The sequence below is a fragment of the Carcharhinus amblyrhynchos genome, chromosome 11, assembly GCF_965287045.1.
Source record: "Carcharhinus amblyrhynchos chromosome 11, sCarAmb.v2.hapA, whole genome shotgun sequence".
Taxonomy (NCBI): Eukaryota; Metazoa; Chordata; class Chondrichthyes; order Carcharhiniformes; family Carcharhinidae; genus Carcharhinus; species Carcharhinus amblyrhynchos.
This window is the reverse complement of record NC_137334.1, coordinates 54,703,133-54,728,094: the sequence shown is the minus strand read 5'-3', so window position 1 is coordinate 54,728,094 and position 24,962 is coordinate 54,703,133. Positions and strand designations below refer to the sequence as shown.

The following is a 24,962-nucleotide window of genomic DNA, read 5'->3' as shown; positions in this document are numbered from 1 at the left end:
CCCTCTGCACCGTCGCCTGCTGCAGTTTTTCGCCCCGTAAGTAATAGTCCTTCCTACCAAAGTGGACCACCTCACACTTGCCAACATTAAATTCCATTTGCCATTTCCTGGCCCATTCGCCCAGCCTATCTAGATCCTTCTGCAGACTCTCCACACCCTCCGCACAATTTGCCGTTCCCCCAATCTTGGTGTCATCAGCAAATTTCGACACCCTACACTCGGTTCCCTCCTCCAGATCATCTATATAAATGGTAAAAAGCTGAGGCCCCAGCACCGACCCCTGGGGCACTCCACTAGTCACCATCCGCCAATCCGAATAGCACCCGTTGACCCCCACTCTCTGCCTCCTATTTGACAACCAATCCTCTATCCACGCTAACACCCTACCCCCAACTCCATGTCCCTCGACCTTCTGCAATAACCTCGTGAGGTACTTTGTCAAACGCCTTCTGAAAATCTAGAAAGACCACATCCACCGGCTCTCCTCTATCCACCACTAGGCTGAGATATGAATGGTTTCAATTTCCCTCCCTTTCAGCATTCCAGAAGATCTATTAACTCTGCCAACCCTGGCTCACTCTTTCATCCTCAACACTTCCCATCCAAGCACAGAAGATGCAACACCCATGTTGAAGAATGAATCAGTCTTCACAGGAAATCTCCCATGAACATCCATGTGAGCAAGATCTGTTGTCTTACAATATTTAATATCATGCTAGCCTGCATTACTACTCTGAAAGAAAAAGTTGAGAACTATGGTTAATTTCTTATTACCTCCAAAAACTTCAGAGACAGAAGAGCGTTAACAACAATCTCAAGTTGCTAGATGAGAAGTGAGGGCAAAACAACGCCCATTTCAACAAGCAGATCAAGTGTTAGCATGTACATAAGAACATAAGAAATAGGAGCAGAAGTAGGCCATCTAGCCCTTTGAGCCTGCCCCACCATTCAATAAGATCATGGCTGATCTATCGTGGCTCAGTTCTACATTCCCGCCCTCTCCCCATAACCCTTAATCCCCTCGCTTATCAAAAACCCATCAACCCGCGTCTTAAAAATATTTAGCGAGGCAGCCTCCACCACCTCAACGGGCAGAGAATTCTAGAGATTCACCACCCTTTGAGTGAAGAAGTTCCTCCTCAACTCCGTTCTAAACCGCCCCTCCTTTATCTTGAGGCTGTGCCCCCTAGTCCTACTGTCCTTTCTGAGCGGGAAGAGTCTTTCCACCTCTATCCTATCCATCCCATTCATCATCTTATATGTCTCAATGAGATCTCCCCTCATTCTTCTAAACTCTAACGAGTACAAGCCTAGTTTATTCAGCCTCTCTTCATAGCTCAAGCCCCTCAACTCCGGTATCAGCCTAGTAAACCTCCTCTGCACTCCCTCCAAGGCCAAAATATCCTTGCGTAAGTGCGGCGACCAAAACTGCACACAGTACTCCAGCTGTCATGTAACTATGACACGAGTGAGAAATGGGTCCCAGTCACACTTGGACAAAAAGGTCCAATTTCTTACATGGTTCAAACCGAAAATGAACTGGGTCAGCATGGTGTTACCATACTGACCAGTTGTTGTCACTTGAAATGATTTCTCGGAATAATCTCCCTAAGTACCAACTTCTTTAGTTCCTGGTGTTGTGAATATGACTATGGAAAACTTAGTGGAAACAGAGTTGCCTGATGATTGTGTCTTAGCTGCTATGCCACATGAGAATGATGCAGAACCAGTTTTGAGAAAAAAAAGTCTACTAAAGTTTCAAATCATACTTCTAGAGTCAAGAACAGCCCGATTCCAGAATGTTGTATACAACCAAAGAGCAATAAATGTCCTCCTAATCAACTTTCTTGACTGTGTATCATGATTAATAATGTATAGTATGATGTCTAAAGTACTATTGATCCTATGTTTAAAATAATATTTTGTCATCATGACCACATAAGGAAAGTGGGAAGAGATGTTACATATTTAAAGGGTTTTATGTTTGCTTTAAAAGCTGATCACATAATTTGATGGGGATATCATTAGTGTTGCAGAAGTGCTGTTTTATTTTGAATTTGTACTCTGCAGTGCAGAGAATATCTCTTTCAATAAAACTTGTGTGTTAATGTGAATCTACATGTGCAAACCATGTTCTTTTCTTTTTGTTAAGGACAACCCTTAAGAGTTAGGACATTACATCTGATTTCTAATGTTTACCAATAAAAATATAATTCCTTTAAAACTTTGTTTTCTTAACATAAGAAACGTAAATAAAGTTATCAGGACTTAAAAAGAATACAACTCAAAACAAGGGCCTTCTGTTTATTCTTCCTCATTTGTAGGCATTGCTGGCAAGGCTAGTCTATCCCTAATTTTCCTCAAGACAATAGGGGTGAGGTGCATTTGTGAACTGCTGAAGTTTGAGGGGTGAAAAGTATGCCCAGTGCTATAAAGATGAGAGTTTCAGCTTTTTCCACAGGGATGAAGAAGAAAGACAAAATATTTGGCAGACGAGTCGTTCCCAAATATCTGCTGCATTTGTCCTGCCGGGTTAGAGTTCACAGGTTCATAGAATCCCTATAGTGCAGGTTGTCATTTGGCCCATTGAAAGTGTACCAAAAACAACCCAACTAGGCCCTATCCCCGTAACTCCATGTATTTACTCTGCTAATCCCCCATCACTAAGGGGCAATTTATCATGGCCAATTAACCTAATCTGCACATTTTTGGACTGTGCGAGGAAGCCCACGCAGATGGGGAGAACGTGCAAACTCCATACAGACCGTAACCTGAGGCTGGAATTGAACCCAGGTCCTGGTGTTGAGAGGCAGCAGTGCTAACTACTTTTGTGCCACCATGCCATCCAAAGTAGTGGTATTGAAGAATCCTTGCCAAATTGTTGCAAAGCATCTTACAGATGGTATATATTGCTGCTCTGTGACTGTTTTAAGGTAGTGGATGGAGTGCCAGACAAGCTGATTGTATTGTCCTGAATGGTATTAAGCTTAGTGCCTAGTGTTAGTGTTACACACATTCAGCCAAGTGAAGTGAAGAGCGATCCATCACGTCTGATTGGTCTGGTCATCACACTACCAGAAGGATGTTGATGCATTGGAAAGGATGCAGAAGAGATTTACCAAGATGTTGCCTGGTTTGGATGATATGGACTACAAAGAAAGGCTGAACAAACTTGGAATGTTTTCATAAGAACATAAGAACATAAGAAATAGGAGCAGGAGTAGGCCATCTAGCCCTTCGAGCCTGCCCCGCCATTCAATAAGATCATGGCTGATCTGTTGTGGCTCAGTTCCACTTTCCCGCCCTCTCCCCATAACCCTTAATCCCCTCTCTTATCAAGAACCCATCAACCCGCTTCTTAAAAATATTTAGCGAGGCAGCCTCCACCACTTCAACGGGCAGAGAATTCCAGAGATTCACCACCCTTTGAGTGAAGAAGTTCCTCCTCAACTCCGTTCTAAACCGCCTCCCCTTTATCTTGAGGCTGTGCCCCCTAGTCCTACTGTCTTTTTTGAGCGGGAAGAGTCTCTCCACCTCTATCCTATCCATCCCATTCATCATCGTATACGTCTCAATTTTCCTTGGAGCGTTGGAAGATGGTGGGGGGAGCAATCTGATAGAGGTTTTCAAGATTATGACAGGGTTGGATAGAGTTAATCGTCAGTCTTTTTCCCAGGGTCGAAGAGTCAATAACGCAGGGCATAGGTTGAAAGCAAGGGGGGGGGGGGGGGGAGAGAGAGAGAGAGAGAGAGAGAGAGAGAGAGAGAGAGAGAGAGAGAGAGAGAGAGAGTTTAAGGGAAATGTAAAGGGCAAATTTTTCCACAAAGAGGGTGGTGAATGCCAGGAACAAGCTGCCGGAGGTGTTGGTGGAAGCAGATTCTATAAATTCAAGAGGTATCTGGATAGATACATGAATTAGTAGGGAATAGAGGGATATGGACCTCGTAGAGGCAAGAAAGTATTAGATTAGAGGGGGATCGTGTCAGCAAAGATTTGGTGGGCTGAAGGTACCATTCTGTGCTGTACTGTTCTTTGACTTTTAGCCTTGCAGATGGTGGATAAGCTTTGGGAAGACAGGAGATTATTCGCCGTAGAATTTCCAGCCTCTGACCTGGTTTTGCAGCCACAGCATTTATATGACTGGTCCATATAGATCGCAGGATTAGATAAGGTGGACAATGTGAACTTTTTTCCTTGGATGGAGGTGGTTAGCAAGAGGGGACATAGGTTTAAATTGAGGAATGATAGATACAGGACAGATGTTGAAGTAGGTTCTTTACTCAGAGTAGTAAGAGTTTGGAATGCCCTGCCTGCAACAGTAGTGCATTCGCCAACATTAAGAGCATTTAAATGGTCATTGGATAAACATATGGATGGTATCAGAATAGTGTAGGTTAGGTGGGCTTTAGATTGGTTTCACAGGTTGGCGCAACATCGAGGGCCATTGAGTCTGCACTACGCTGTAATATTTTATGTTCTATATACAGTTCATGTTACACCATTTCATTTTATTCCATCTCAAATGCCTGTTCTGTAAAATAATGGAAAAGGAATAATGATAGATGCGATTTGCAGTGAAATAACACAAGAGGATATTTCCTCCACGGAATCAAACATTAGCACAAGTTTTTCTCAAACATTTAGGATGATATTTAGGTTACTGTACTTACAATGGACTAAAAAAATGTTTCTATGATTAAATTACCATTAGACCGGTCATTGGTTAGGCTGCCTCTGGAGTACTGCAGCCAATTTTGATCCCTTTAAATGATGTACAACATACTGGCTTGGGAAAAGATTTCAACGAGAACATAAAAGAAGCCAAAGCTTAAAGAACAATACTTACTCAAATTGGTTGAAAGAGCTATATCTATTTACTTCATAGCTGATTGAGGGTAAAAGAGCTAGATTACCTGCCTCGCAATAAATTACTACACTTTGACAGACTGGGGGAAGCATTTAAACTGTGAAGTAGGCTAAATGTTAGGTAGCTATCTTTCGAGAGTATTGAGTCTCTGAATATGTTACTAACTTATGCAATATATGCTGATTATTTGGTGAATGTCAAGATAGCTGGACTTCTTGTTGGCTGAGGGCATTGAAACTGCATCGCATAATAAATGGATTTTGTATTTAATAGTCAATATGCTCTCTTGGATTGGCTTTGATTATCTAGGAGGACTGGAGAAGAGTTTTCCAAACTTTTCCAAATCATTATTGCTGGGTTTTCTGCATCTCCTAGAATATTATACACCTATAGCACTGAAGCTCTAGTCATGGTGACCTTGGACCATCTTGGAGCAACTGACATCTATTGGATTTTTCTTTTGTGGGCCTTTCCTGACCACACAAAGCTAAAGCATATTCATTTCCTTAAACTTTTTCAAATTGACAGATCATACAACGCCTGGTGTAATTAAGCACAACAAAACGTCCACCCATTCTTACCAGAAAATTGCACTTGATGTCTTGCAACTGAAACAAGACTCAGATTTGCTTTTTAAAGCAATTCTGTGCCTGTTTCAAACATGCAAATTGCTTGACCAAAGACCTGTCTCAAAATTACATCATGTGGACCTGGAGCATTAATATAGTTGGCATGGAACCCTCACTCCAATCAGGTTTGCAACAGCTGATCACTATTTTTCAGGCAGGAAACTACCAGTTGGGAGTTGAAAATTGGCCTTACGAGCATTTGTAACAACTGCGTATACTGTAACTGTCAGTTACTTGCTTTTACGCCAGAACCACTATCGTACTAATACATTTAGAGTTATTTTAACAGGAAGTAGATTTAAAATAGCTTTTCGCTCCCATTTCCTATTTAAAACATCACAAAGTTTGTTTTACAAAATAACAAAATTCCCATTACATACCAAAATCTTTCTTGCTCCCTTTTCCACCTTCACGGCTTTTCTTCAGAACGGCCTTAAACATTGTACAAGCTTTCTGAATTTCCTTTATCTGTAACAGTAAAGAAAACATTACCTGCACAGGCATCGCAATTTGTTCTCATATTCACGAACATTTCCTAAAAACTGAGATACCACTGAAAATGAACTATTGAAAACTTCAGTACTTTTAACAGTAAAATTATATTTCTGAAATAATTCAAAAGTAAAAAATCCTATATTGTTTAGCATAGGAAAGTGGTGGAATTGGCCATTCAGCCCCTTGAGCTTGATCCACTATTCAATTAGATCATGGCTAATCTTCTACCTCAATGCCATTTTCTTCACACTTTCTCTTTATCTCTTGATGTCTTTACCTTGAACATACTCAGATTGAGCCGTCATAGTCCTCGGGGGGAGTGTAAAAGAATTACCACATGCTGAGTAAGAAATTCGTCATCACCTCAGTCCTAAGTAGCTAACCATTTATTTAAGATTGTGTCCCTTGGCTCTAGATTTTCACTCTCCGCTCCCCCCTGCCTGCCCCCAGATATTACAAAGATAACAAAAAGACAAAATTAAAGGCTATTTGAATGCATGCAACATTCATAACAAAGTAAATGAATTGATAGCACACGCTAAATCATAAAGCCATTACAGAGACATGGCTATAGTGTGACAAGACTGGATCCTAAATATTGAAGAGTATATGATGTTCAAGAAAAATGGGAAGCTTGGTAAAGATGGAAGGGCAGCACTGTGAATCAAGTATTGCATTGGTGCAATTGTTTGAGATGACTTTGGCTCAGGAAATCAGGATGTAGAATCAGTTTTGGGTGAAGATGAGGAATAGCAGAGGAAAGAAAGCACAAATGGCAGTGATCTACAGGTCCCATAACATTCACCGCAATGAAGGACAAAGTGTGCAAGAAACACTGGATGCTTTTGATAAAGGGATGGCAATAATCATGGGTGATTTTAATCTACATATAAACTGGAAAATTCAGATTGACAGTATTAGCCTGGATGAGAAGATCATACAATGCTTTGCTTGTAGCAGCACTTTCTGGAGCTAACCAGGGCACAGGTTATATTAGACTTAATGTTGTGCAATATGGCAAGATTAATTAGTGACCTCAAAGTAAAGGCACCTCTAGACAGCAGCAACCACAATATAATTCAGCTTTACATCAAGGTTGAAAGGGAGAAGAGTGGATCTAAGACTAGTAACCAAAACTTAAATAAGGGCAAATATGTGGGCACAAAAACAGAGCTAGCTGAAATTAACTGGGATAATAGGGTAGAGGATAGATCAGTGGGAAGTGCAGTGGCAGACATTTAAGTGGATATTTCAGAAGACTCAAGTATAGTCCTAAGATAAAGAAACATTCTAAGAAGAGGACCCACCATTCGTGGTTATTGACTGAAGTTAAGTTGGTGAGGTGGAAACAAGAGCAGTAGATCAGCAAGTGAAATGACCAAGGAGTTAGAAACTAAGGCTAAGTAAGTAAGGCTAAGAGTAAGAACAGACAGGGACAGGTTACTGAACACTGCAGGACTGGTGGTCTGAAATGTATTTGTTTTAATGTGAGTAGTATGACAGCTAAGGCAGGTGAACTTAGAGCTTTGGATTAGTACATGTACCGATTACAGAAACTTGGTTGAGGGGGGTAATTCCAGGATTTACATGTTTCAGGCATGAGAGAGGGATGTAGAAAAGGTAAGGGAGCAGCGTTACTGCTTAGGGAGCATATCACAGCTGTACTGAGGGAGAATAACTCAGAGGGCTCAACCAATAAGGATTGGAGATACCAGCACTGGGCTGGGGTAAGCATAGTAATAAGTCTCACAACACAAGGATTTATTTGATAGCTCAAGCTACAAGCTTTTGGAGCAGTGTGCTACCAAATAAACCTGCTGGGCTTTAACCAGGTGTTGTGAGATTTCTTACTCATCCAACAAGGCCATATAGAGTGAACTCAGGAATAGGAACAATGATACGGTTGTACAACAGGCCTCCCAACAGCCAGCAGGAGATAGAGGAACATATTTGTGGATAGACTGTGGAAAAATGTAAAGACAATAAGGTTGTTGTGGTGGGTGATTTGAACTTTCTTCATATTGACTGGGAGTCCCTTAGTGCCAGGGGCTTAGATGATTTGGGGGGGGCGGGGCATAATTCAAGTTACTTACGGAAAAGGACAAGAGTAGTCCTAAGGTGAAAGTACTAAATTGGGGGACAGCGAACTACGAGAAACAGGCAGGCACTGTGGAATTAGTGGAGGCGGTGGCGGCGATCATTGACTCTGGTTATGCCACAAGTTTCAGCCTGCCAACTTGAAAACAACCAATTATTCCTGTTCTGTTTTCTGTTGGGTAACCAATTCCCAATCCATAACACAGCTTATTACCCCCATCTCATATGCTTTAGTTGTTTACTCTCCTTTTATGTGGGGTCTTTTGAAAGCTTTTGAAAACCCAAATACACAACATCCACCTGCATTCTGCACAATACATGCTCAAAAAGCTCCTAGATTTCATAAATTTCCCTTTTATAAATCCAAGTTAATGTTGCCTAATCTTGCCATTATTTTCAAGTGTTCAATTATCACAACTGTTACAGAAGATTCTAGCATTTTCCTACTATCGATATCAGGCCAACACGTCTGATTCCTTTTTTCTCTTTTCCCCTTTCTTAAATAGTGGAGATGCATTTACTGCCTTCCAAGCTGCAGGAGTCTTTCCAGAACATAAAGAATTTGGATAAATGTCCACTAATGCATGCAGAATTACAGAATTATTACCATGCAGAAGGCTGCCAGTTTGTGCCTGCACCAGCTTTTCAAATGAGCAATTCACTTAATGCCATCCTTTGCCTTCCCAACCTTCACATTATTAACAGTCTAATCTCCTTTGAGTTTTTAACTGAACCTGCCATCATTACACTCAGGCACTGCATTTCTGACTTTAAAACTTTCTTTCATATCTCTTTTGCCAATATCTTTAAACCATGCTCTTTTGTTCTTGATCCTTTCATGAGTAAGAACAGTTTCTCCCTTTTCATTCTGTCCAGATGCCTAATGACTCTGAATACCTCTATCAAGTCTCCTTTTTTTTCCCCTTCAAGGAAAGCAGTTCTATCTTGTCCAATCTACATTCATAACTGAAGTTCCTCATCCCTGGAACTATTCATGTAAATATTTTCTGCAAGCTCGCCAATATCTTCATATTCTTCCCAATCTGGACACACCACTCTGGTTGAAGCTGAATGAGTGTCTTATTCAAATTCAACATCATCACCTTGCCATTGTATGCAAGGTTCCCATTAATAAAACCTAGAATACTGTACAATGTGTTATAATACTTGAACAATATTTCAAATTGTTGGATGGTTGCCAGTAATAAAGCTACAGTAGATTAACTTGGCAAATAGCACAGCTAGGTCTGGAGCAGAGGTCTTTAAGCACTGTAGCTTTGATGTGGTCAGGGTGCATTGTCTTTGCTGTATCCAGTAGCTCCACAGGTACCTCATTCAGCACTCTGGAATGTAGATAATCAGGTCCAGGAGAATTACCAAATTTCAGTTCCATTAGTTTCTCCACTTTTATTAACAGTACTAACTTCTTTCAGTTCCTCATTCCTGCTGGTTTTAAGTTTTAATATTTGTGGGAGGTTTTTTTTGTATTTTCCACTGTGAAGACAGACACAAAGCATCTGTTCAGTTTCTCTGGTATTTCCTGATTCCATTATAAATTCTCCTCTTCTGCCTTTAATGGGCGCACATTTGTCTTGGCTAATTTTTCCTTTTTAGCTATGGTTTTATTTTGTCAATTTTCAATTGTTCAATTTTAGTTTCTTTATTAGTTGCATGGTTTTTCCTTTGCGGAATTCAAAAAAATTCCCAATCCTCAGACATACTACTACTTTTGTCAACTTTATGTGCTTCTTCCTTTTTCTAAATCTTTAACTTTTCTTCTTAACTACACTTGGTTGGATCACTTTGCCCGATACGATTTTGTGCCTTAAAAGGAATGTAAATTTGTTGGAAACCATGTATTATTTGTTTGGCTGTCTACCATTATACCTTTAAATGTAGTTTCTCAATCTACCACAGCCAACTTGCTCCTCATATCTTCATAGTTTCCTTTGTTTAGATTTAAGACCTTAGCTTTGGATTGCATGACATCGCTTTCAAACTCAATGTAAAATTCTATCTTATTATGGTCACTCACTCTTAAAGGCTCCTTGGCAATAAGAACATTAATTTGTCATCTCGCTAAAATAACACATTCACTAGTTGGTTCCTCAATATACTCTTCCAGAAAACCATCTTGTATACAGAAATTCATCCTCTACAGCATTAGTACTAATTTGGTTTCCCCCAGTTTATACGCATTTAGAAGTCACCCATAATTACTGCTGACTCTCTAGCAGAGCACCTTACCCAGACCCACCCCCTCCACCCACCCTTAACTTGTAACCCCATGTTATCCGCTTAACCTATACATCTTCTGTGTGGAATTTGCACTCTCTCTCCATGTCTGCATGAGTTTCCTCCGGATGCTCCGGTTTCCGCCCACAGTCCAGAAATGTGCGGGTTAGGTTGATTGGCCATGCTATATTGACCTTAGTGTCAGAGAGACTAGCAGGGTAAATGTGTGGGGATACAGGAATAGGGCCTGGATGGAGCAGACTCAATGGGCCAAATGGCCTCCTTCTGTACTGAAGGGATTCTATGATTTCATTCAGTTCTGTATTGCCAAAGAATCAGAGCACCAAAGGAAACCCATGCAGGGACACAGGGAGAAAATGCAAACTCTACACAGACAGTGACCCAAGCTGGGAATTGAACCCAGGTCCCTGGAGCTGTGAATGGCAGCACTGCTGACTACCATGTCACCCTTCCACAACACATCCAGTGATAAAATTTCTGTATACCTTTTTTATTCACTCACAGGATGTAGGCATCAGTCACTGGGCTAGCACTTATTACCCTTGAACCAAGAGGCTTGCTGGGCCATTTCAGAGGGCATTAAAGAGTCAACCACATTGCTATGAATCTAGAGTCACATGAAGGTCAGACCAGGCAAGGATGCCAGATTTCCTTCCCTGAAGCACATTAGTGAACGAGGTAGATTTATACAATTGACAATGGTTTCACGGTCATCATTAGACTTTAAAATCACAGATTTTTAATTAAATTCAAATTTCTTCTGCAGTGGTGGGATTCAAACCCAGGTCCCAAGAGCATTACTCTGGATTATTAACTCAATGACAATACCATTACCCCACACTGCCCTATTTGAATTCTAAAATGCCTTGCTGTGTTACCATTTAATACAATGACAACTGCTTGGCTTCCTGGTACTTGTAACTACAACTGCAACCACTTTTGGAAGAGTTTCAAATTTATAGCCTTGTTTTTAATAGCACAAGTTTAAAATAGTTAGAACATAAGAACATAAGAAATAGGAGCAGGGAGTAGGCCAACCAGCCCTTCGAGCCTGCCCCGCCATTCAATAAGATCATGGCTGATCCGCCGTGGCTCAGCTCCACATTCCCGCCCTCTCCCCATAACCCTTAATCCCCTCTCTCATCAAAAACCCATCAACCCGCGTCTTAAAAATATTTAGCGAGGCAGCCTCCACCACTTCAACGGGCAGAGAATTCCAGAGATTCACCACCCTTTGAGTGAAGAAGTTCCTCCTCAACTCTGTTCTAAACCGCCCCCCCTTTATCTTGAGGCTGTGCCCCCTAGTCCTACTACCCTTTCTGAGCAGGAAGAGTCTCTCCACCTCTATCCTATCCATCCCATTCATCATCTTATACGTCTCAATGAGATCTCCCCTCATTCTTCTAAACTCTAACGAGTACAAGCCTAATCTATTCAGCCTCTCCTCATAGCTCAACCCCCTCAACTCCGGCATCAGCCTAGTAAACCTCCTCTGCACTCCCTCCAAGGCTAAAATATCCTTGCGTAAGTACGGCGCCCAAAACTGCACACAGTACTCCAGCTGCGGCCTCACCAATGCCCTATACAGCCGCAGCAAGACCTCCCTACTTTTATATTCAAATCGCCCTCGCGATGAAGGCCAGCATCCCATTCGCCTTCCTGACCACCTGTTAGTGTGGTAGTTCTGAATACAGCTGAATGAAAGTACAGGTGTTTTGTGCAACCTTGTTAAGAACATAAGAAATAGGAGCAGGAGTAGGCCATCTAGCCCTTCGAGCCTGCCCCGCCATTCAATAAGATCATGGCTGATCCATCGTGGCTCAGTTCCACATTCCCGCCCTCTCCCCATAACCCTTAATCCCCTCTCTTATCAAAAACCCATCAACCCGCATCTTAAAAATATTTAGCGAGGTAGCCTCCACCACTTCAACGGGCAGAGAATTCCAGAGATTCACCACCCTTTGAGTGAAGAAGTTCTTCCTCAACTCCGTTCTAAACTGCACCCCCCTTTATCTTGAGGCTGTGCCCCCTAGTCCTACTGTCCTTTCTGAGCAGGAAGAGTCTCTCCACCTCTATCCTATCCATCCCATTCATCATCTTATATGTCTCAATGAGATCTCCCCTCATTCTTCTAAACTCTAACGAGTACAAGCCTAGTTTATTCAGCCTCTCCTCATAGCTCAACCCCCTCAACTCCGGCATCAGCCTAGTAAACCTCCTCTGCACTCCCTCCAAGCCCGAAGTTTACGTTACTTATGTTTGGTAGAAGGAATTTTTTGGGGATATGCTGTGCCGTTTGACATTACCAACCAACACAACTGGCGTACAGATCTCTTAAGTGTTGAATAGTTACGTGGTTGGGAAGTGTGGCTTGACTGAGTTAATTGCAGAGGAATCACAAGTGATAGTGCAGCGAACATGATCGTGAAAGAGAATGGAGTTATAAGGAAGCAGCTGGTCAAGACAATGTCTGGAAATACTGCTTCATTCACCACAAGGCATTGGCATTGAAAGGAATTCCATCCAATCTTGATATGGCATTGAATGGAACTGTGAAAGTCGTGAATTTCATTAACCGCAGTGCCCTCAATATCAGGCTTTTTGAGTCTCAGTGTTCTGAAATGGGGGCAGAGCACACACATTACTGTCCCACTATGAGGTACGTTGGCTGTCAAGGGATCAGATGCTTGGCAGAGTTTATGAACAGACGTATGAAATCCATGCTTTTCTCCTTGAAAAATCATCCCCTCTGGTTGATTAGTTTGGTGATAAAAGTTGGATGCTAACTCTCTCTTACCTTACAGGCATCTTTTCAATTTTGAACAGACTGAACATAAGATTGCAAGGAAAGGACGATGACTGTTTTCGGCACTGGGATCAAATAGGTGCTTTCCAATGTCATTGAAAGTTTGGCAAGTGAGAGTAAAAAGAGTGGGAACCGTCAATACTGACAAGCCATATTCAGTTGCTTCTGTCTGCTCTCAACCTTTTGGCTAAGATCAAGTGTAGTATTGACATGCTGCACTTGGTTGAAGTCATTAGGTTACACTTCAGCTTCTTTTGAAGCAATTTTTTAAAGCGGCATCTCGGCCTTTTGGCTAAGATGCAAATTAGATCAAGCCTTGGAGGAGCAGTTACACCTACTCCAATCAGCTTGGATCATGTCTTGGGCTTGATCTACAGGAGGTGAGAGCCCTGTCTTGTCAGCTTGGATCGGGAACGTCCCAACTTGTTGGGACTCTGAATTGGCTTTAATTTGACTTGATTGGATTGGAATAAAGTAAACAAAAAAAAAATCCAGTGTAGTATCGACATACTGTATGTACTTGGTTGAAGTCAGTAGGTTACGTTGTGGCTTCATTTGAAGCAATTTTTTAAAGCGACATCTAGGCCTTTTGGCCAAGATGCAAATGAGATCAAGCCTTGGAGGAGATGCAACGCCTACTACAATCAGCTTGGATCATGCAGATCAAGCCCGAGACAGGAAGTGAGAGCCCTGTCTTATCAGCTTGGATCTGGAATGTCTCATTTGATGACACTCTAAATTGGACTTTGATTGGATTGAACTGGATATATAAACAAAACTAAAAAAATCTGCACTGATGTACAGTGTTTGTCGCAACTTTCCAGAGGCGAAGTTTCAGATTCTTAAAAAGAGGGGGTGAAAAATATCTTTGAATTTAAAAGTCCAGAGTTTGTCATTAACTGACAGTTGACACTGGAGGAGGAGACTGAGCTGGTGCACCTGACCTGCAACAGCATATTTAAAGCATATCACAAGTTTTTAAAGTTTAAGTTTTTTTTAAAAGTTTATTTACTAATGTCACGAGTAGGCTTATATTAACACTACAATGAAGTTAGAGTCATAGAGGTTTACAGCATGGAAACAGGCCGTTCAGCCCAACTTGTCCATGCTATCCTTTTTTTTCAAACCTCTAAGGTAATCCCAATTGCCTTCATTTGGCCGATATCCCTCTATACCCCATTTAACTGTCCAAATGCTTTTTAAAAGACAAAATTGTACCCGCCTCTACTACTACCTTTGGCAGCTTGTTCTAGACACACTCACCCTGTGTGCGAAAAAATTGGCCCTCTGGACACTTTTGTATCTCTCCCCTCTCACCATAAACCTATGCCCTCTAGTTTTAGACTCCCCTACCTCTGGGAAAAAGATATTGACTATCTAGCCGATCTGCGCTCCTCATTATTTTATAGACCTCTATAAGATCACCCCTCAGCCTCCTACGCTCCAGAGGGAAAAAATCCCAGTCTATCCAGCCTCTCCTTATAACTCAAAGATCAAGACCTGGTAGCATCCTAGTAAATCTTTTCTGCACTCCTTCTAGTTTCATAATATCCTTTCTATAATAGGGTGACCAGAACTGCACACAATATTCCAAGTATGGCCTTATCAATTTCTTGTACAACAAGATGTCCCAATTCCTGTATTCAACGTTCTGACCAATGAAACCAAGCATGCTGAACGCCTTCTTCACCACTCTCTCCACCTGTGACTCTACTTTCAAGTAGCTATGAACATGTACCCCTCGATCTCTTTGTTCTGTAGCTCTCCCCAACACCCTACCATTGAACCAGGGCAGGACTTACTCAGTTAATCAAAATGCATCACTCACATTTATCTAATTAAAACTCCAACTGCCATTCGTCAGCCCACTGGCTCAATTGATCAAGATCCCGTTGTAAATTGGGATCACCATCCACTTTGCCACCAATCTTGATATCGTCTGCAAATTAACCATGCCTCCTACATTTTCATCCAAATCATTAATAAATGACAAATAATAGTGGACCCAACACTGATCCCTAAGGCACATCGTTGCTCACAGGCCTCCAGTTTGAAAAACAACCTTCTACAACCACCCTCTGGCTTCGGTCAAGAAGCCAATTTTGTAGCCATTTAGATACCTCACCCTGGATTCCTGAGGTTTAACCTTATGCAACTACCTACCACATAGCACCTTGTAACTGGGATGGCTTCTCAAGTTGAATTGTCTTGAGAAAGGGAAATCAAATGCTAAGTGAAAGGTAGCTGATGTTTATCACTGCTAATTGAAAGAACACTGACAACATACAGGATCTGTTCAGACAAGTGTGATAAAGTTCATGAGAAAGCTGAAAAAACAAAAGGAAAGTTACAGCAGTATCATTTGGTAGCAATTAAAAAAGGCCATGAAAAGAAAGGAAAAACGCCTAGATGGGGAGCGATGACAAATCCCCTCAGAAAACCAAGACGATTACTGGCTTAGCTCCCAGAACAGAGATAATCACTGTTTGTAGCTTGCCTCATAGCAGAAATGCAAATTCTTCAAAAAAACATACTTGTGTATTTGTATCTGATTCAGGAGGGCTATCAAATTTTAATTCTCTAATGAAAATCGCTTCAATAACAGTTTCCAGCCATGAATTCCCCATTCTAACCACTCTTTTGTGGTGAAACAATACAACATACATTTTCTGAACATAATGCATTTCAAAATTGACTTTCCACAAAGATTTCCACAGAAACCATCACATACGTAAGCTCCAGCTGCAAAGCCCATCAAATTATCTAAGACCATTTTCAGAGAATCAAAGGAGCCTAAATATTTATGCATTCTTTAAAAGGTTGCTACAAAAGCTAGATGTCAAAAACAATCAAAAACTAATCAAAAACAACAGAATATTAAAGCAGCTGAAAAACCTTCTTTGCAATTTGTAAGTATTTCCAGAACGAACTTAAAATGAATCACATGCCAAAACATATTCCCAGTGGAAAAGCAGGATTACCTTCAATCGTGGTAATCAATTGCAAATTGAACATTTATCAGCATTCACCATGGATAAGATCCATAAATTGAGTTTTTGATATCTCTACCTATTAGGCCACAGCTTGAACAAGAGAAAAAAACCTCCCTGCTCCTCAGATCAGCATGTATCTTGACTAGGTGCAGCAACGTATAGTTCAGCTGTATTTATTTTTACTTACAATCCTGAATATCATCTGCTCATCTGTTGGTCCAGTTCCAAAACACCACATCCCTGTAGAATTTTCAATCCCTGTGGAAGTGTTTTCATAAAACCTGATGAGCTCTGAACTGTCAATTTGGCTCAGGTGGTAACAATCTTGCCCATGTCATAATTTTAAATCCCATTACACAATCTATGCTGAACTACAATGCAAAGGATACTACATTGCCAAAGGCATCATTTGGATGAGACAAACCTGAGCCCTAATCACCTTCCCAAATAGCTGAAGAGGAACTCTTCAAAAAAAAAGTCAAAGAACAAAGAACAAAGAACAACCCAGCACGGGAAACAGGCCCTTCGGCCCAACGAGCCCGCGCCGCCGCATCACCCTACACCTATTCTACCCTGCATGTCTACGAATGGAACCCTACTCAGTCAGATTCAGGGAAGAAATAGTGTCAATTTGGTAAAAGTCCTCACAGTTCTGACCAACATTCTTCCATCAACCAACACAACCTTAAGTGCTGCTTGTGGGACCATGCTATGTGCAAATTGTTGCCTTCATAGCACTGTTTCAAAAATTAATTGGTTATAAAACATTGGGACATCCTAGGATATGATCAGGCTACATACAAATGTAAATTCCATTATTCAGCTGAATCAAGAAACAATAATTTCTTAATAAACATTTAATCAAACTAATTACTTGTCTGTGCAATCCTGATCAAAAAGCCACAAAAACAGTCTTGAGAATGTTTGCTCATAGGCAACAGATTAAGTATGAAAGCACCACTGGCTCAAAATCATAAGTCAAACTTGAACATTCACAAACTTAATTACTCTGCTAAAGTCTGAATCATTGATGTGAATGAGGGACAACAACAATTAATAACTGGAACACCTCATTCAACAATTACTTCCATTCAGACATATCTAACAAGTAATTGCTGTTTTCTACCTTTTAGCCAATTTCTTGCTCATTCCTAAACCTTTGTCTAATTATTTTCTTATTCTTTCATGATGTGCGTATCAATGGCAATTTCAGCAATTGTTACCCATGCCCAACTGCCCTTTAGGTAAATCAGTCATCTTGCAACTGATATGATGTAGGGAAACAGTGCTGTTGGGAAAGAAAGTCCAGGACTTTGATTCAGCAACTATGAAGGAATGTCAATATAATTCACTTAATATAATGGCTTAAGAACATAAGAACAGCTTGCAGGTGATAGTGTTCACAAGTACCTGCTGTCTTTTAGCTGGTAGAGGTCTTGAAATTAATGGTTAAATAATCGTTATACAAGAATGTGATAAATGCTTTTGAAACTTCAGCTACATTGCAGATGGACTGACAGCTCCTTAAAAAAAAGGTCAGGGAGATTGGTCAGACTAGGTCTTCCTATTCCAAATCAAAATTGATTGCAGGCTAGTACTATTCTGATAAACTGCAAATTTACTCCTGATTCCATTATTTTACCCTGCTGTAAAGCAAGATCAGCTGGTCTGTCATTGCACATAACTGCATTAACAACCTTGCAGAATTGTGCACCACGCTTGCCTAGTTTGTTTTAATCACAGAAGTGCAATTTCATCCACTACCATTGGCCAGCATGTAACACATACACCTTTGTTGCTAAGTCAAAACTGTTAGTTTATTCCTCACCTTTGAGCAAATATTTCATATCTCTGACTACCTGATTTACCATGCATTGTTCATTCATAGTATGGAATTTGCATTGTTCATTTGCAGTATAAATTATAGCTAGGACAAGTACAGACTAACCTGGTTTGTGCCTCTAAGGCCACTATTTTAAATACTTCCTGTGATATGGAAAACTGCTGTAAGAATTTTGTGATTGATGGGTGATCCTTAGTTCCTTAAAAATGGAAATCTACAATTACACAAAGTATTTCTGTGAAAAACTTTGTTTTCCGTAAAGACAACAGTCCACTTCGAGAATTGAAACCTTGTTCCTTGACAAATAGCTTCAGCTGACTGACAGCTCAGAGGACTTATACTTTTGCAAAGTATTAAATGCAACAGCCAAATTTTTTGTCTTTTTTTACATGAAAGGTCCCATAAAAACTTGTGAAAAAAATTTTCAAAGCATCTAGTCTTCAATTTTGATTTAAGGGAAAATATTATTCAGGCTATCAGAACAACTTTCCTGTTCTTCTTCCAAAAGTCTACATAAAATAACCCATGGCACTAGACAGGGCAGGTGGAGCTTCTGTTTAACATTTTATCAAAAGACAGTGCTCCATAGTACTACATGCTAAACCTAGAGTGATACTTAAAACTCCACAACTTTTCAACTGAGGCTTGGATTCAATCCAGGAGCCAAAATTGACAGCAATCTATATTCCTCACATTTGATTTAGGTTTCCTACATTCCAATTGTGATTTATTGCAGTTTCATAAATACCATATCTGAGCCAAAAGACAAAATCTATACTTAAATAAGCACAATGCTGAAATGTGCCAGACAAAGTGCAAGGTTGAAATGACTTCCCATGTGGAATCCTTCTGAATTGTAGGATTTTGTTAAATTGTGTTAAAATGTGAAATACTGCCTATTTAGTACAGTTTGTTTCCTTTTTATATTATTGATGTCTAGGAGAACTTGCGGACTAAATGAGCAAGTGTTAATCGCATATACATATGATTTTACAAGACATCTCACGCAACTATATTTGGTATGTACATTTACTCAATACCTACTCTTTCTGTACCAAAGATTGGAATACAATGAATTTATCAGACACACATCTTAATGATGATTTTAATTTTTTTGCTCAGCAGTCACAAGCAGTTCTTGAGAAGTTCAACACAAAATGAAACATGTTAGACTTGTGTCAACTCATTTAGATGCAGCTTGCTCTTTGCCATGACATGTTCTATTGGACTGGTTTTCAGCCTTTTTGTGATTGGTTGAACTGATTTTATGGCGGTTCTCCATACAATGCTGATCATTCCATGAGGCTAAAGGTTCACATCTTCAACCATATAATGCATAATTTTAGCAGATAACTATAAATTGCAGCTCAGTCAACCCCATTCTTTTATACTCAGCATATAAATCAGTCTACCTCATCAGCCACATTAGTAGTCAGCCTCAATTTTTCACCCACAAATGCATGTTTTACTTACCAGCAGCTCATAATTGGACACAAGGGATCAAGTGAGTGATGAAGGCTGTGCTGCAAAAGGTGCTTGGAATTTCAATACACTCCCACTCTTTGCATTGGAAGCGGATTACATTTCAAATTGGTGACCACCCACAATGGCAGTTCACTCTTACACTTAGCATATAAGTTGACCCCCAATTTGGGAGGGATTTTGAGGCTTCAAAGGTCAAATTATACACCAAGTATAGTAAAAAGTAGTAACCAAGACTCATCTACTTTTAACTTGCTCTTTTACCAACAAATACTGTTAACAGAATTTTCACTGTCAAAGGTGGAATATCTGTTAAGAGGCATTACAAGAAAACACAATAGCTATTTTTTTTTTAAAAAGTCAGTCATGGGATTTGGGCATCATTGGCTAGGCCAGCATTTACTGCCGAAGCCTAACTGAATTTGAGAAGGAGGTGGTGAGCTGCCTTCTTGAATTGCGGCAGTCCATGTGTTGTAGGTACACTCAGTGCTATTAGGGATGGAGTTCCAGGATTACAACGCAGCAACAATGCAAGAATGACAATACATTTCCCAGTAAGAATAGTGAGTGGCTTCTAGGTTACCTGTTGCCTTGTCCTTCCAGATGGTAGTGGGTTAGAAAGATGCTGACTAACAAGTCTTGGTGAGTTCCTGTTGTGCATTTTCCAGATGGTACACACTGTTGTTGCTGCGTGTCAGTGGAGGCTGTGGTATCAATTAAACAGGTTGTTTTGTTCTAGATGGTGTCAAACTTTTGTTTTTAAGAGGGGCAGCACGATGGCAGAGTGGTTAGCACTGATACCTCAGTGCCAAGGATCCAGGTTCGGTTCCTGCCTTGGGTGACCGACTGTGGGAGTTTGCACATTCCTCGGTGTCTGCATGGGTTTCCTCAGGGTGTTCCAGTTTCCTCCCACAGTCCAAAGATGTGCAGGTTAGGTGAATTGGCTATGCTAAATTGCCCCTTAGGTGTCCTAAGATGTGTAGGTTAGGGAGATTAGCAGGATAAATGTGTGGGGATAGGACAGGAGTGGACCTGGGCAGGATGCTTTGTTGGAGATTGTGTGGAGACTTGATGGGCTAAATGGTCTCTTTCTGTACTGTAGGTATCCTATGAAGTTTGGTGGGAGTTGCACTCATCCAGACAAGTGAACAGTATTCCATCACACCCCTGACTTGTGCCTTATAGATGGTGGACAGGTTTTGGAGAGTCAAGAAGTGAGTCACTCACTGCAGGGCACCTAACCTCTGACCTGCTTTTGTAGCCACAATATTTATATAGCTCATCCAGTGGTTTCTTGTCAGTGGTAATCCCCAGGATTGCAATGTCATTGAATGTCAAGGGGAAATGTTTGGATTCTCTTTTAATTGGGATGGTCATCACCTTGCGCTTAGAATAGAATATTGTCATAGCATCCCTACAGTGCAGTAAGAAGCCATTCAGTCCATCTAGTCTGCAGTGACATCTTAACCAGGCCCACCCTGCACCCCATGCATTTTACCCCACTAATCTACACACTAAGGGGCAATTTAGCATGGCCAATCCACCTGATCGTGGGAGGAAACCAGAGCACGTAAGAACATAAGAAATAGGAGCAGGAGTAGGCCATCTAGCCCTTCGAGCCTGCCCCGCCATTCAATAAGATCATGGCTGATCTGTCGTGGCTCAGTTCCACATTCCCGCCCTCTCCCCATAACCCTTAATCGCCTCGCTTATCAAAAACCCATCAACCCGCGTCTTAATGGAGCACCTGGAGGAAACCAACACAGAATCGGGGAGAGTGTACAAACTCCACACAGTCACCCAAGGCCAAAACTGAACCTGGGTTCCTGATGCTGTGAGGCAGCAGTGCTAAGCATTGTGCCACCATGTTACTTGTGTGGTGTGAATGTTAATTGCCACTTATCACCCCAGGTCTAGCTGCATTGGGACATGGATTACTTCAATATCTGAGTCAGTGAGCATCCTCAATGGAAAAATAGTAACTGATGAGGTAACTATCCTGAGGAACTCCTGCACTAATGGCCTGCAGCTGAAATGGCCAACCTCCAAAAAACACACCATCTTTGTTTGTGAGAGGTATGACTCCAACCAGAGTATCCTCCCTGAATCCCACTGACTCCAGTTTTGGTAGGGTCACTGATGTCACTTGGTCAAATATTGTCTTGATATCAAGGACAGTCACCCGCATCTCACTTGTGGAGTTCAGCGCCTTTGCCCATGTCTGAACCAAGACTGCAATGAAGTTAGGAGCTTGAGTGATCCTGACAGACCCCAAACCAAGCACCAGTGAGGTTATTGCGAAGCAAAGAAAATGTCACTTGGTCATGCCAAAGACCCCTTCCATTATTTTACTGACGATTGAGATCAAAAATGCAAAGATAAGCTACAAAGTTATATTATCAAGCAACATAAGAAATATTCTTCAGAAATATAAATTGGGCCAATGATGGATGCACAAAATAAACTCAGATAATAACCATGAAATGGCAGAAAATATTGAATTTAACTAAGTATTTATAAGGGACATCAAAGTGGATACGATATTTAAAAAGGAGAACAAGAGTGAAGTTAAGACACTTAAGTTTGAAAGGGGAGAGATGATTGATAAATCAAACTTACAAGATAAAAGTTAGTAAAGTAATACCAGGTGTGTAAAATACAGCTGCATAAAGTACTAGAAAAGAGAATGGTGCCACTGGACTGCTGATGGGATTCCATATATCCCAAAGAGTAAGTCCAGGAAATGATAGACCAGTTACCATAACTCTTGAAAAACATTTAAAAGTCAGAAATATAAGAGTAGTCAGCACAGATTTCAAAAGGGAATATCATTTTTGAAAAACCTATAGAATAACTGGTATCATCCTTGCTCACTTCATCATTTCAAAGTTGAAATATATTTGGATTTTCAAAACATTAACACAATGTTGATAGACCAGATGCTTTTGTGAATGCCCAAAGTTCTGAATGCCCACTCTGCTCACAGAGTGTCTATTAGGTGCATGTGCAATTTTTCCCACCGTTATCATTAGTGTGCACCTCTCAATTAGTGACTGTGCTAGTTTGCACATCGTCATGACATCATTACACACTGAAAACTGACTGCTGCTTACTCAGCCATTTTCTCCAGCTCTGACTGACAGTGTGCCAGTCATTATACCTCAGCCTCTCACTGCCTGCAGCCATTCAGTCCGTCTCTTGGTCACATCCCGCACATCATGCCATGTAGAGCTCTGGTCTTCTGCCATTTTCAGCCATGGTTTATCAGGCTCCATCTTGCTCCTCCAAGAGCTCAGCATCTCATCCTTAACCAGATACACCTGCATTGGGCTAAAATCCTGGCTTTGAATTGAAAATCCAATTTCATGCAGCTGGCCTAAATCTACTACTGATGGTTGTTGTAGGAAGGGTGATAGATTAGGTCGGTGCCTCCTACTACCTGATGAGTTGAATCTCAGAGTCCACCCACAAATTCCATATAACCTGATATGCCTACAAATGTGGTTCATGTCAAAAAGTTCAAATGCCAAGTGAAAGCACATTAAAACAGTAAATGTGTGAAAAAGCCTTTATTCACACCTTACAATGACTTGACCTTGTAAAACGTTGTGTTTGTTTCCAAAAAGCTCCGCAATCTTTTCCCACATAGCATACTATCTTCGGACATGCATGATATAGTCCACATGTCATCAATGCAGTCAAACATGTTTCTGGTGTTTTCATCCTACAGTGCAAAATCCCAGAGCATCTCCTTGGCCTTTACAGCATCAGCTAGGGAAATGGGGATGGGTGGATTCTTTAGGGCCATTAGTCTAATCAGCTCCTTGGTTGAATAATGTACTGCGTCTATGATTGTATCATTTGTCAAGGTGTTGGCAAGACCATTTTAGAGCCAATCAAGTCACTGCTGCTGTAACCACCGCATCCTCAACTCTTGCCACACGCTAGACGATGCTGTGCCTTAAACCATCAAGCCATCAGTCGCTGCAGGTGAAGTCCAAGTGTGGCCCAGCTTTGTTGCAAAGGCTTTCCTGCAAAATTGGAATGGGCGTGGGAATGTTTACTGCTCAGGCTACCTTGGGCCAAGAGCAGAGTTTCTTCAAAGTCAGGATAGATAGCTGTTTGCATTCTTTTTCTTGCTGAAGAAAATGTCTTCTGGTCAAATTATTCCAAGATGTCTACCTTATGTTTCATAATGGTGGTTAAACCCAATGGTGGAATCTCCCATTCCTCCGAGATGTATGCTTTCCACTCCATGCCACAGTGTCCACTGCTACATCAACTTTACTTTCTCTCAGATGGATAACACTTAACTTGCTCCCAGGTTTAGCCAAACCCATGCTTGCACATCCTGTCAGGGTGACCTCTACGTCAAATGATGGCTTGCCCAGCAGTATGATTTCATGCTCGTGTTGTCTAACTCTACTCAAGCTTAGACAAGTTCGGCTAATGCAGAATCAGCCGTGAGGAATTTCAGTTCATCACGGCATCATTCTATAGGATTTGCTATTTTGCCAGCAGGAATGATTGATAGCTACCACATAACTGGAATTTTGTATCAGAGTTTAATTCATTGTGGTTTCAATGTATCCCATGCCAGAGGATTACTTGCAAACCTATTCTAAATATTCTAAATGTGATGGAATTGTAACTTTTTCCAAGGATAATAACCAGCACAATTTAGGTATCACATTAAATGACAATTGGCAAAACCGTCAGGGCAGATTTTAGTTTGAAATATATAGACATTATTTTAGAGCTGTGTTATCTCATTTGGTGGAATTAAAATTCCAGTTCAGGTTTAACTTTTTTCCCCACTGTGACTCAGTTAAACTGCAAAATAGAACATTTAATGCAACAGCATCCAAATAAGCAATGAACAAAGTCACCGCATTCCAGGTTGTGCTGTGCTCCGGTCGTTGCCAGTCATAATCTACCATGTTCCGTTTTGCTCTAAATTTACATAAATGATTTAGAGCAAGTTATGAACAAAAATAATCCACTCATATTAGGTGGGCAGCATCTCTGATGCAAACAGCTGCCTGGGAGGGAAGTGTGCCCTATGCAACTGCAGCATCAATTCAGCCTTTTCAAACCGCCTTGAATAATATACTGTATGGTAGGCTCAAGACTATGAACATGGCACGTGCAGTCAAGGAACAAGTAGCAGATTAAATAGCAAGTTAGCCACAGATGAGGAAACTGAGTGAGGCTTAAAGATACTTCGTCTGGCAAATAGTGGGAAGTGATTTTCCACAAGGATTTCTGCCAGGATTATTTTTGTTCATAATTTACATAAATGATTTTGGACTTGAGAACTGCTGTTTGCAATTTCAAACTTTGCAGACAGCACCGAAGTGGGGCATTTCACAACTAATGAAGAAGACTGCAATAAAATACAAGACAGCACCAATAAACTTGCAGAATGGGCATGTAATTAGTAAATTAATTTCAATAGGTAAATGAGATGTTACATACTAGCATAAGAAGAATC

At 40.9% G+C, this 24,962-nt stretch overlaps 1 protein-coding gene across 4 annotated transcripts in view; it reads right to left on the bottom strand.

Moving 5' to 3' along the window:
• LOC145350141 (protein TANC1-like) overlaps positions 1 to 24,962 on the bottom strand; it is a 160,624-nt gene that overhangs the window by 118,788 nt on the left and 16,874 nt on the right. For all 4 annotated transcript variants that reach the window (XM_080199118.1, XM_080199120.1, XM_080199121.1 and 1 more), the window contains exon 2: positions 5,877 to 5,964. In XM_080199118.1, coding sequence (XP_080055244.1) covers positions 5,877 to 5,937 — 61 coding nt within the window. In that variant the 5' untranslated portion in view covers positions 5,938 to 5,964. The remainder of the gene's footprint in view (positions 1 to 5,876; positions 5,965 to 24,962) is intronic.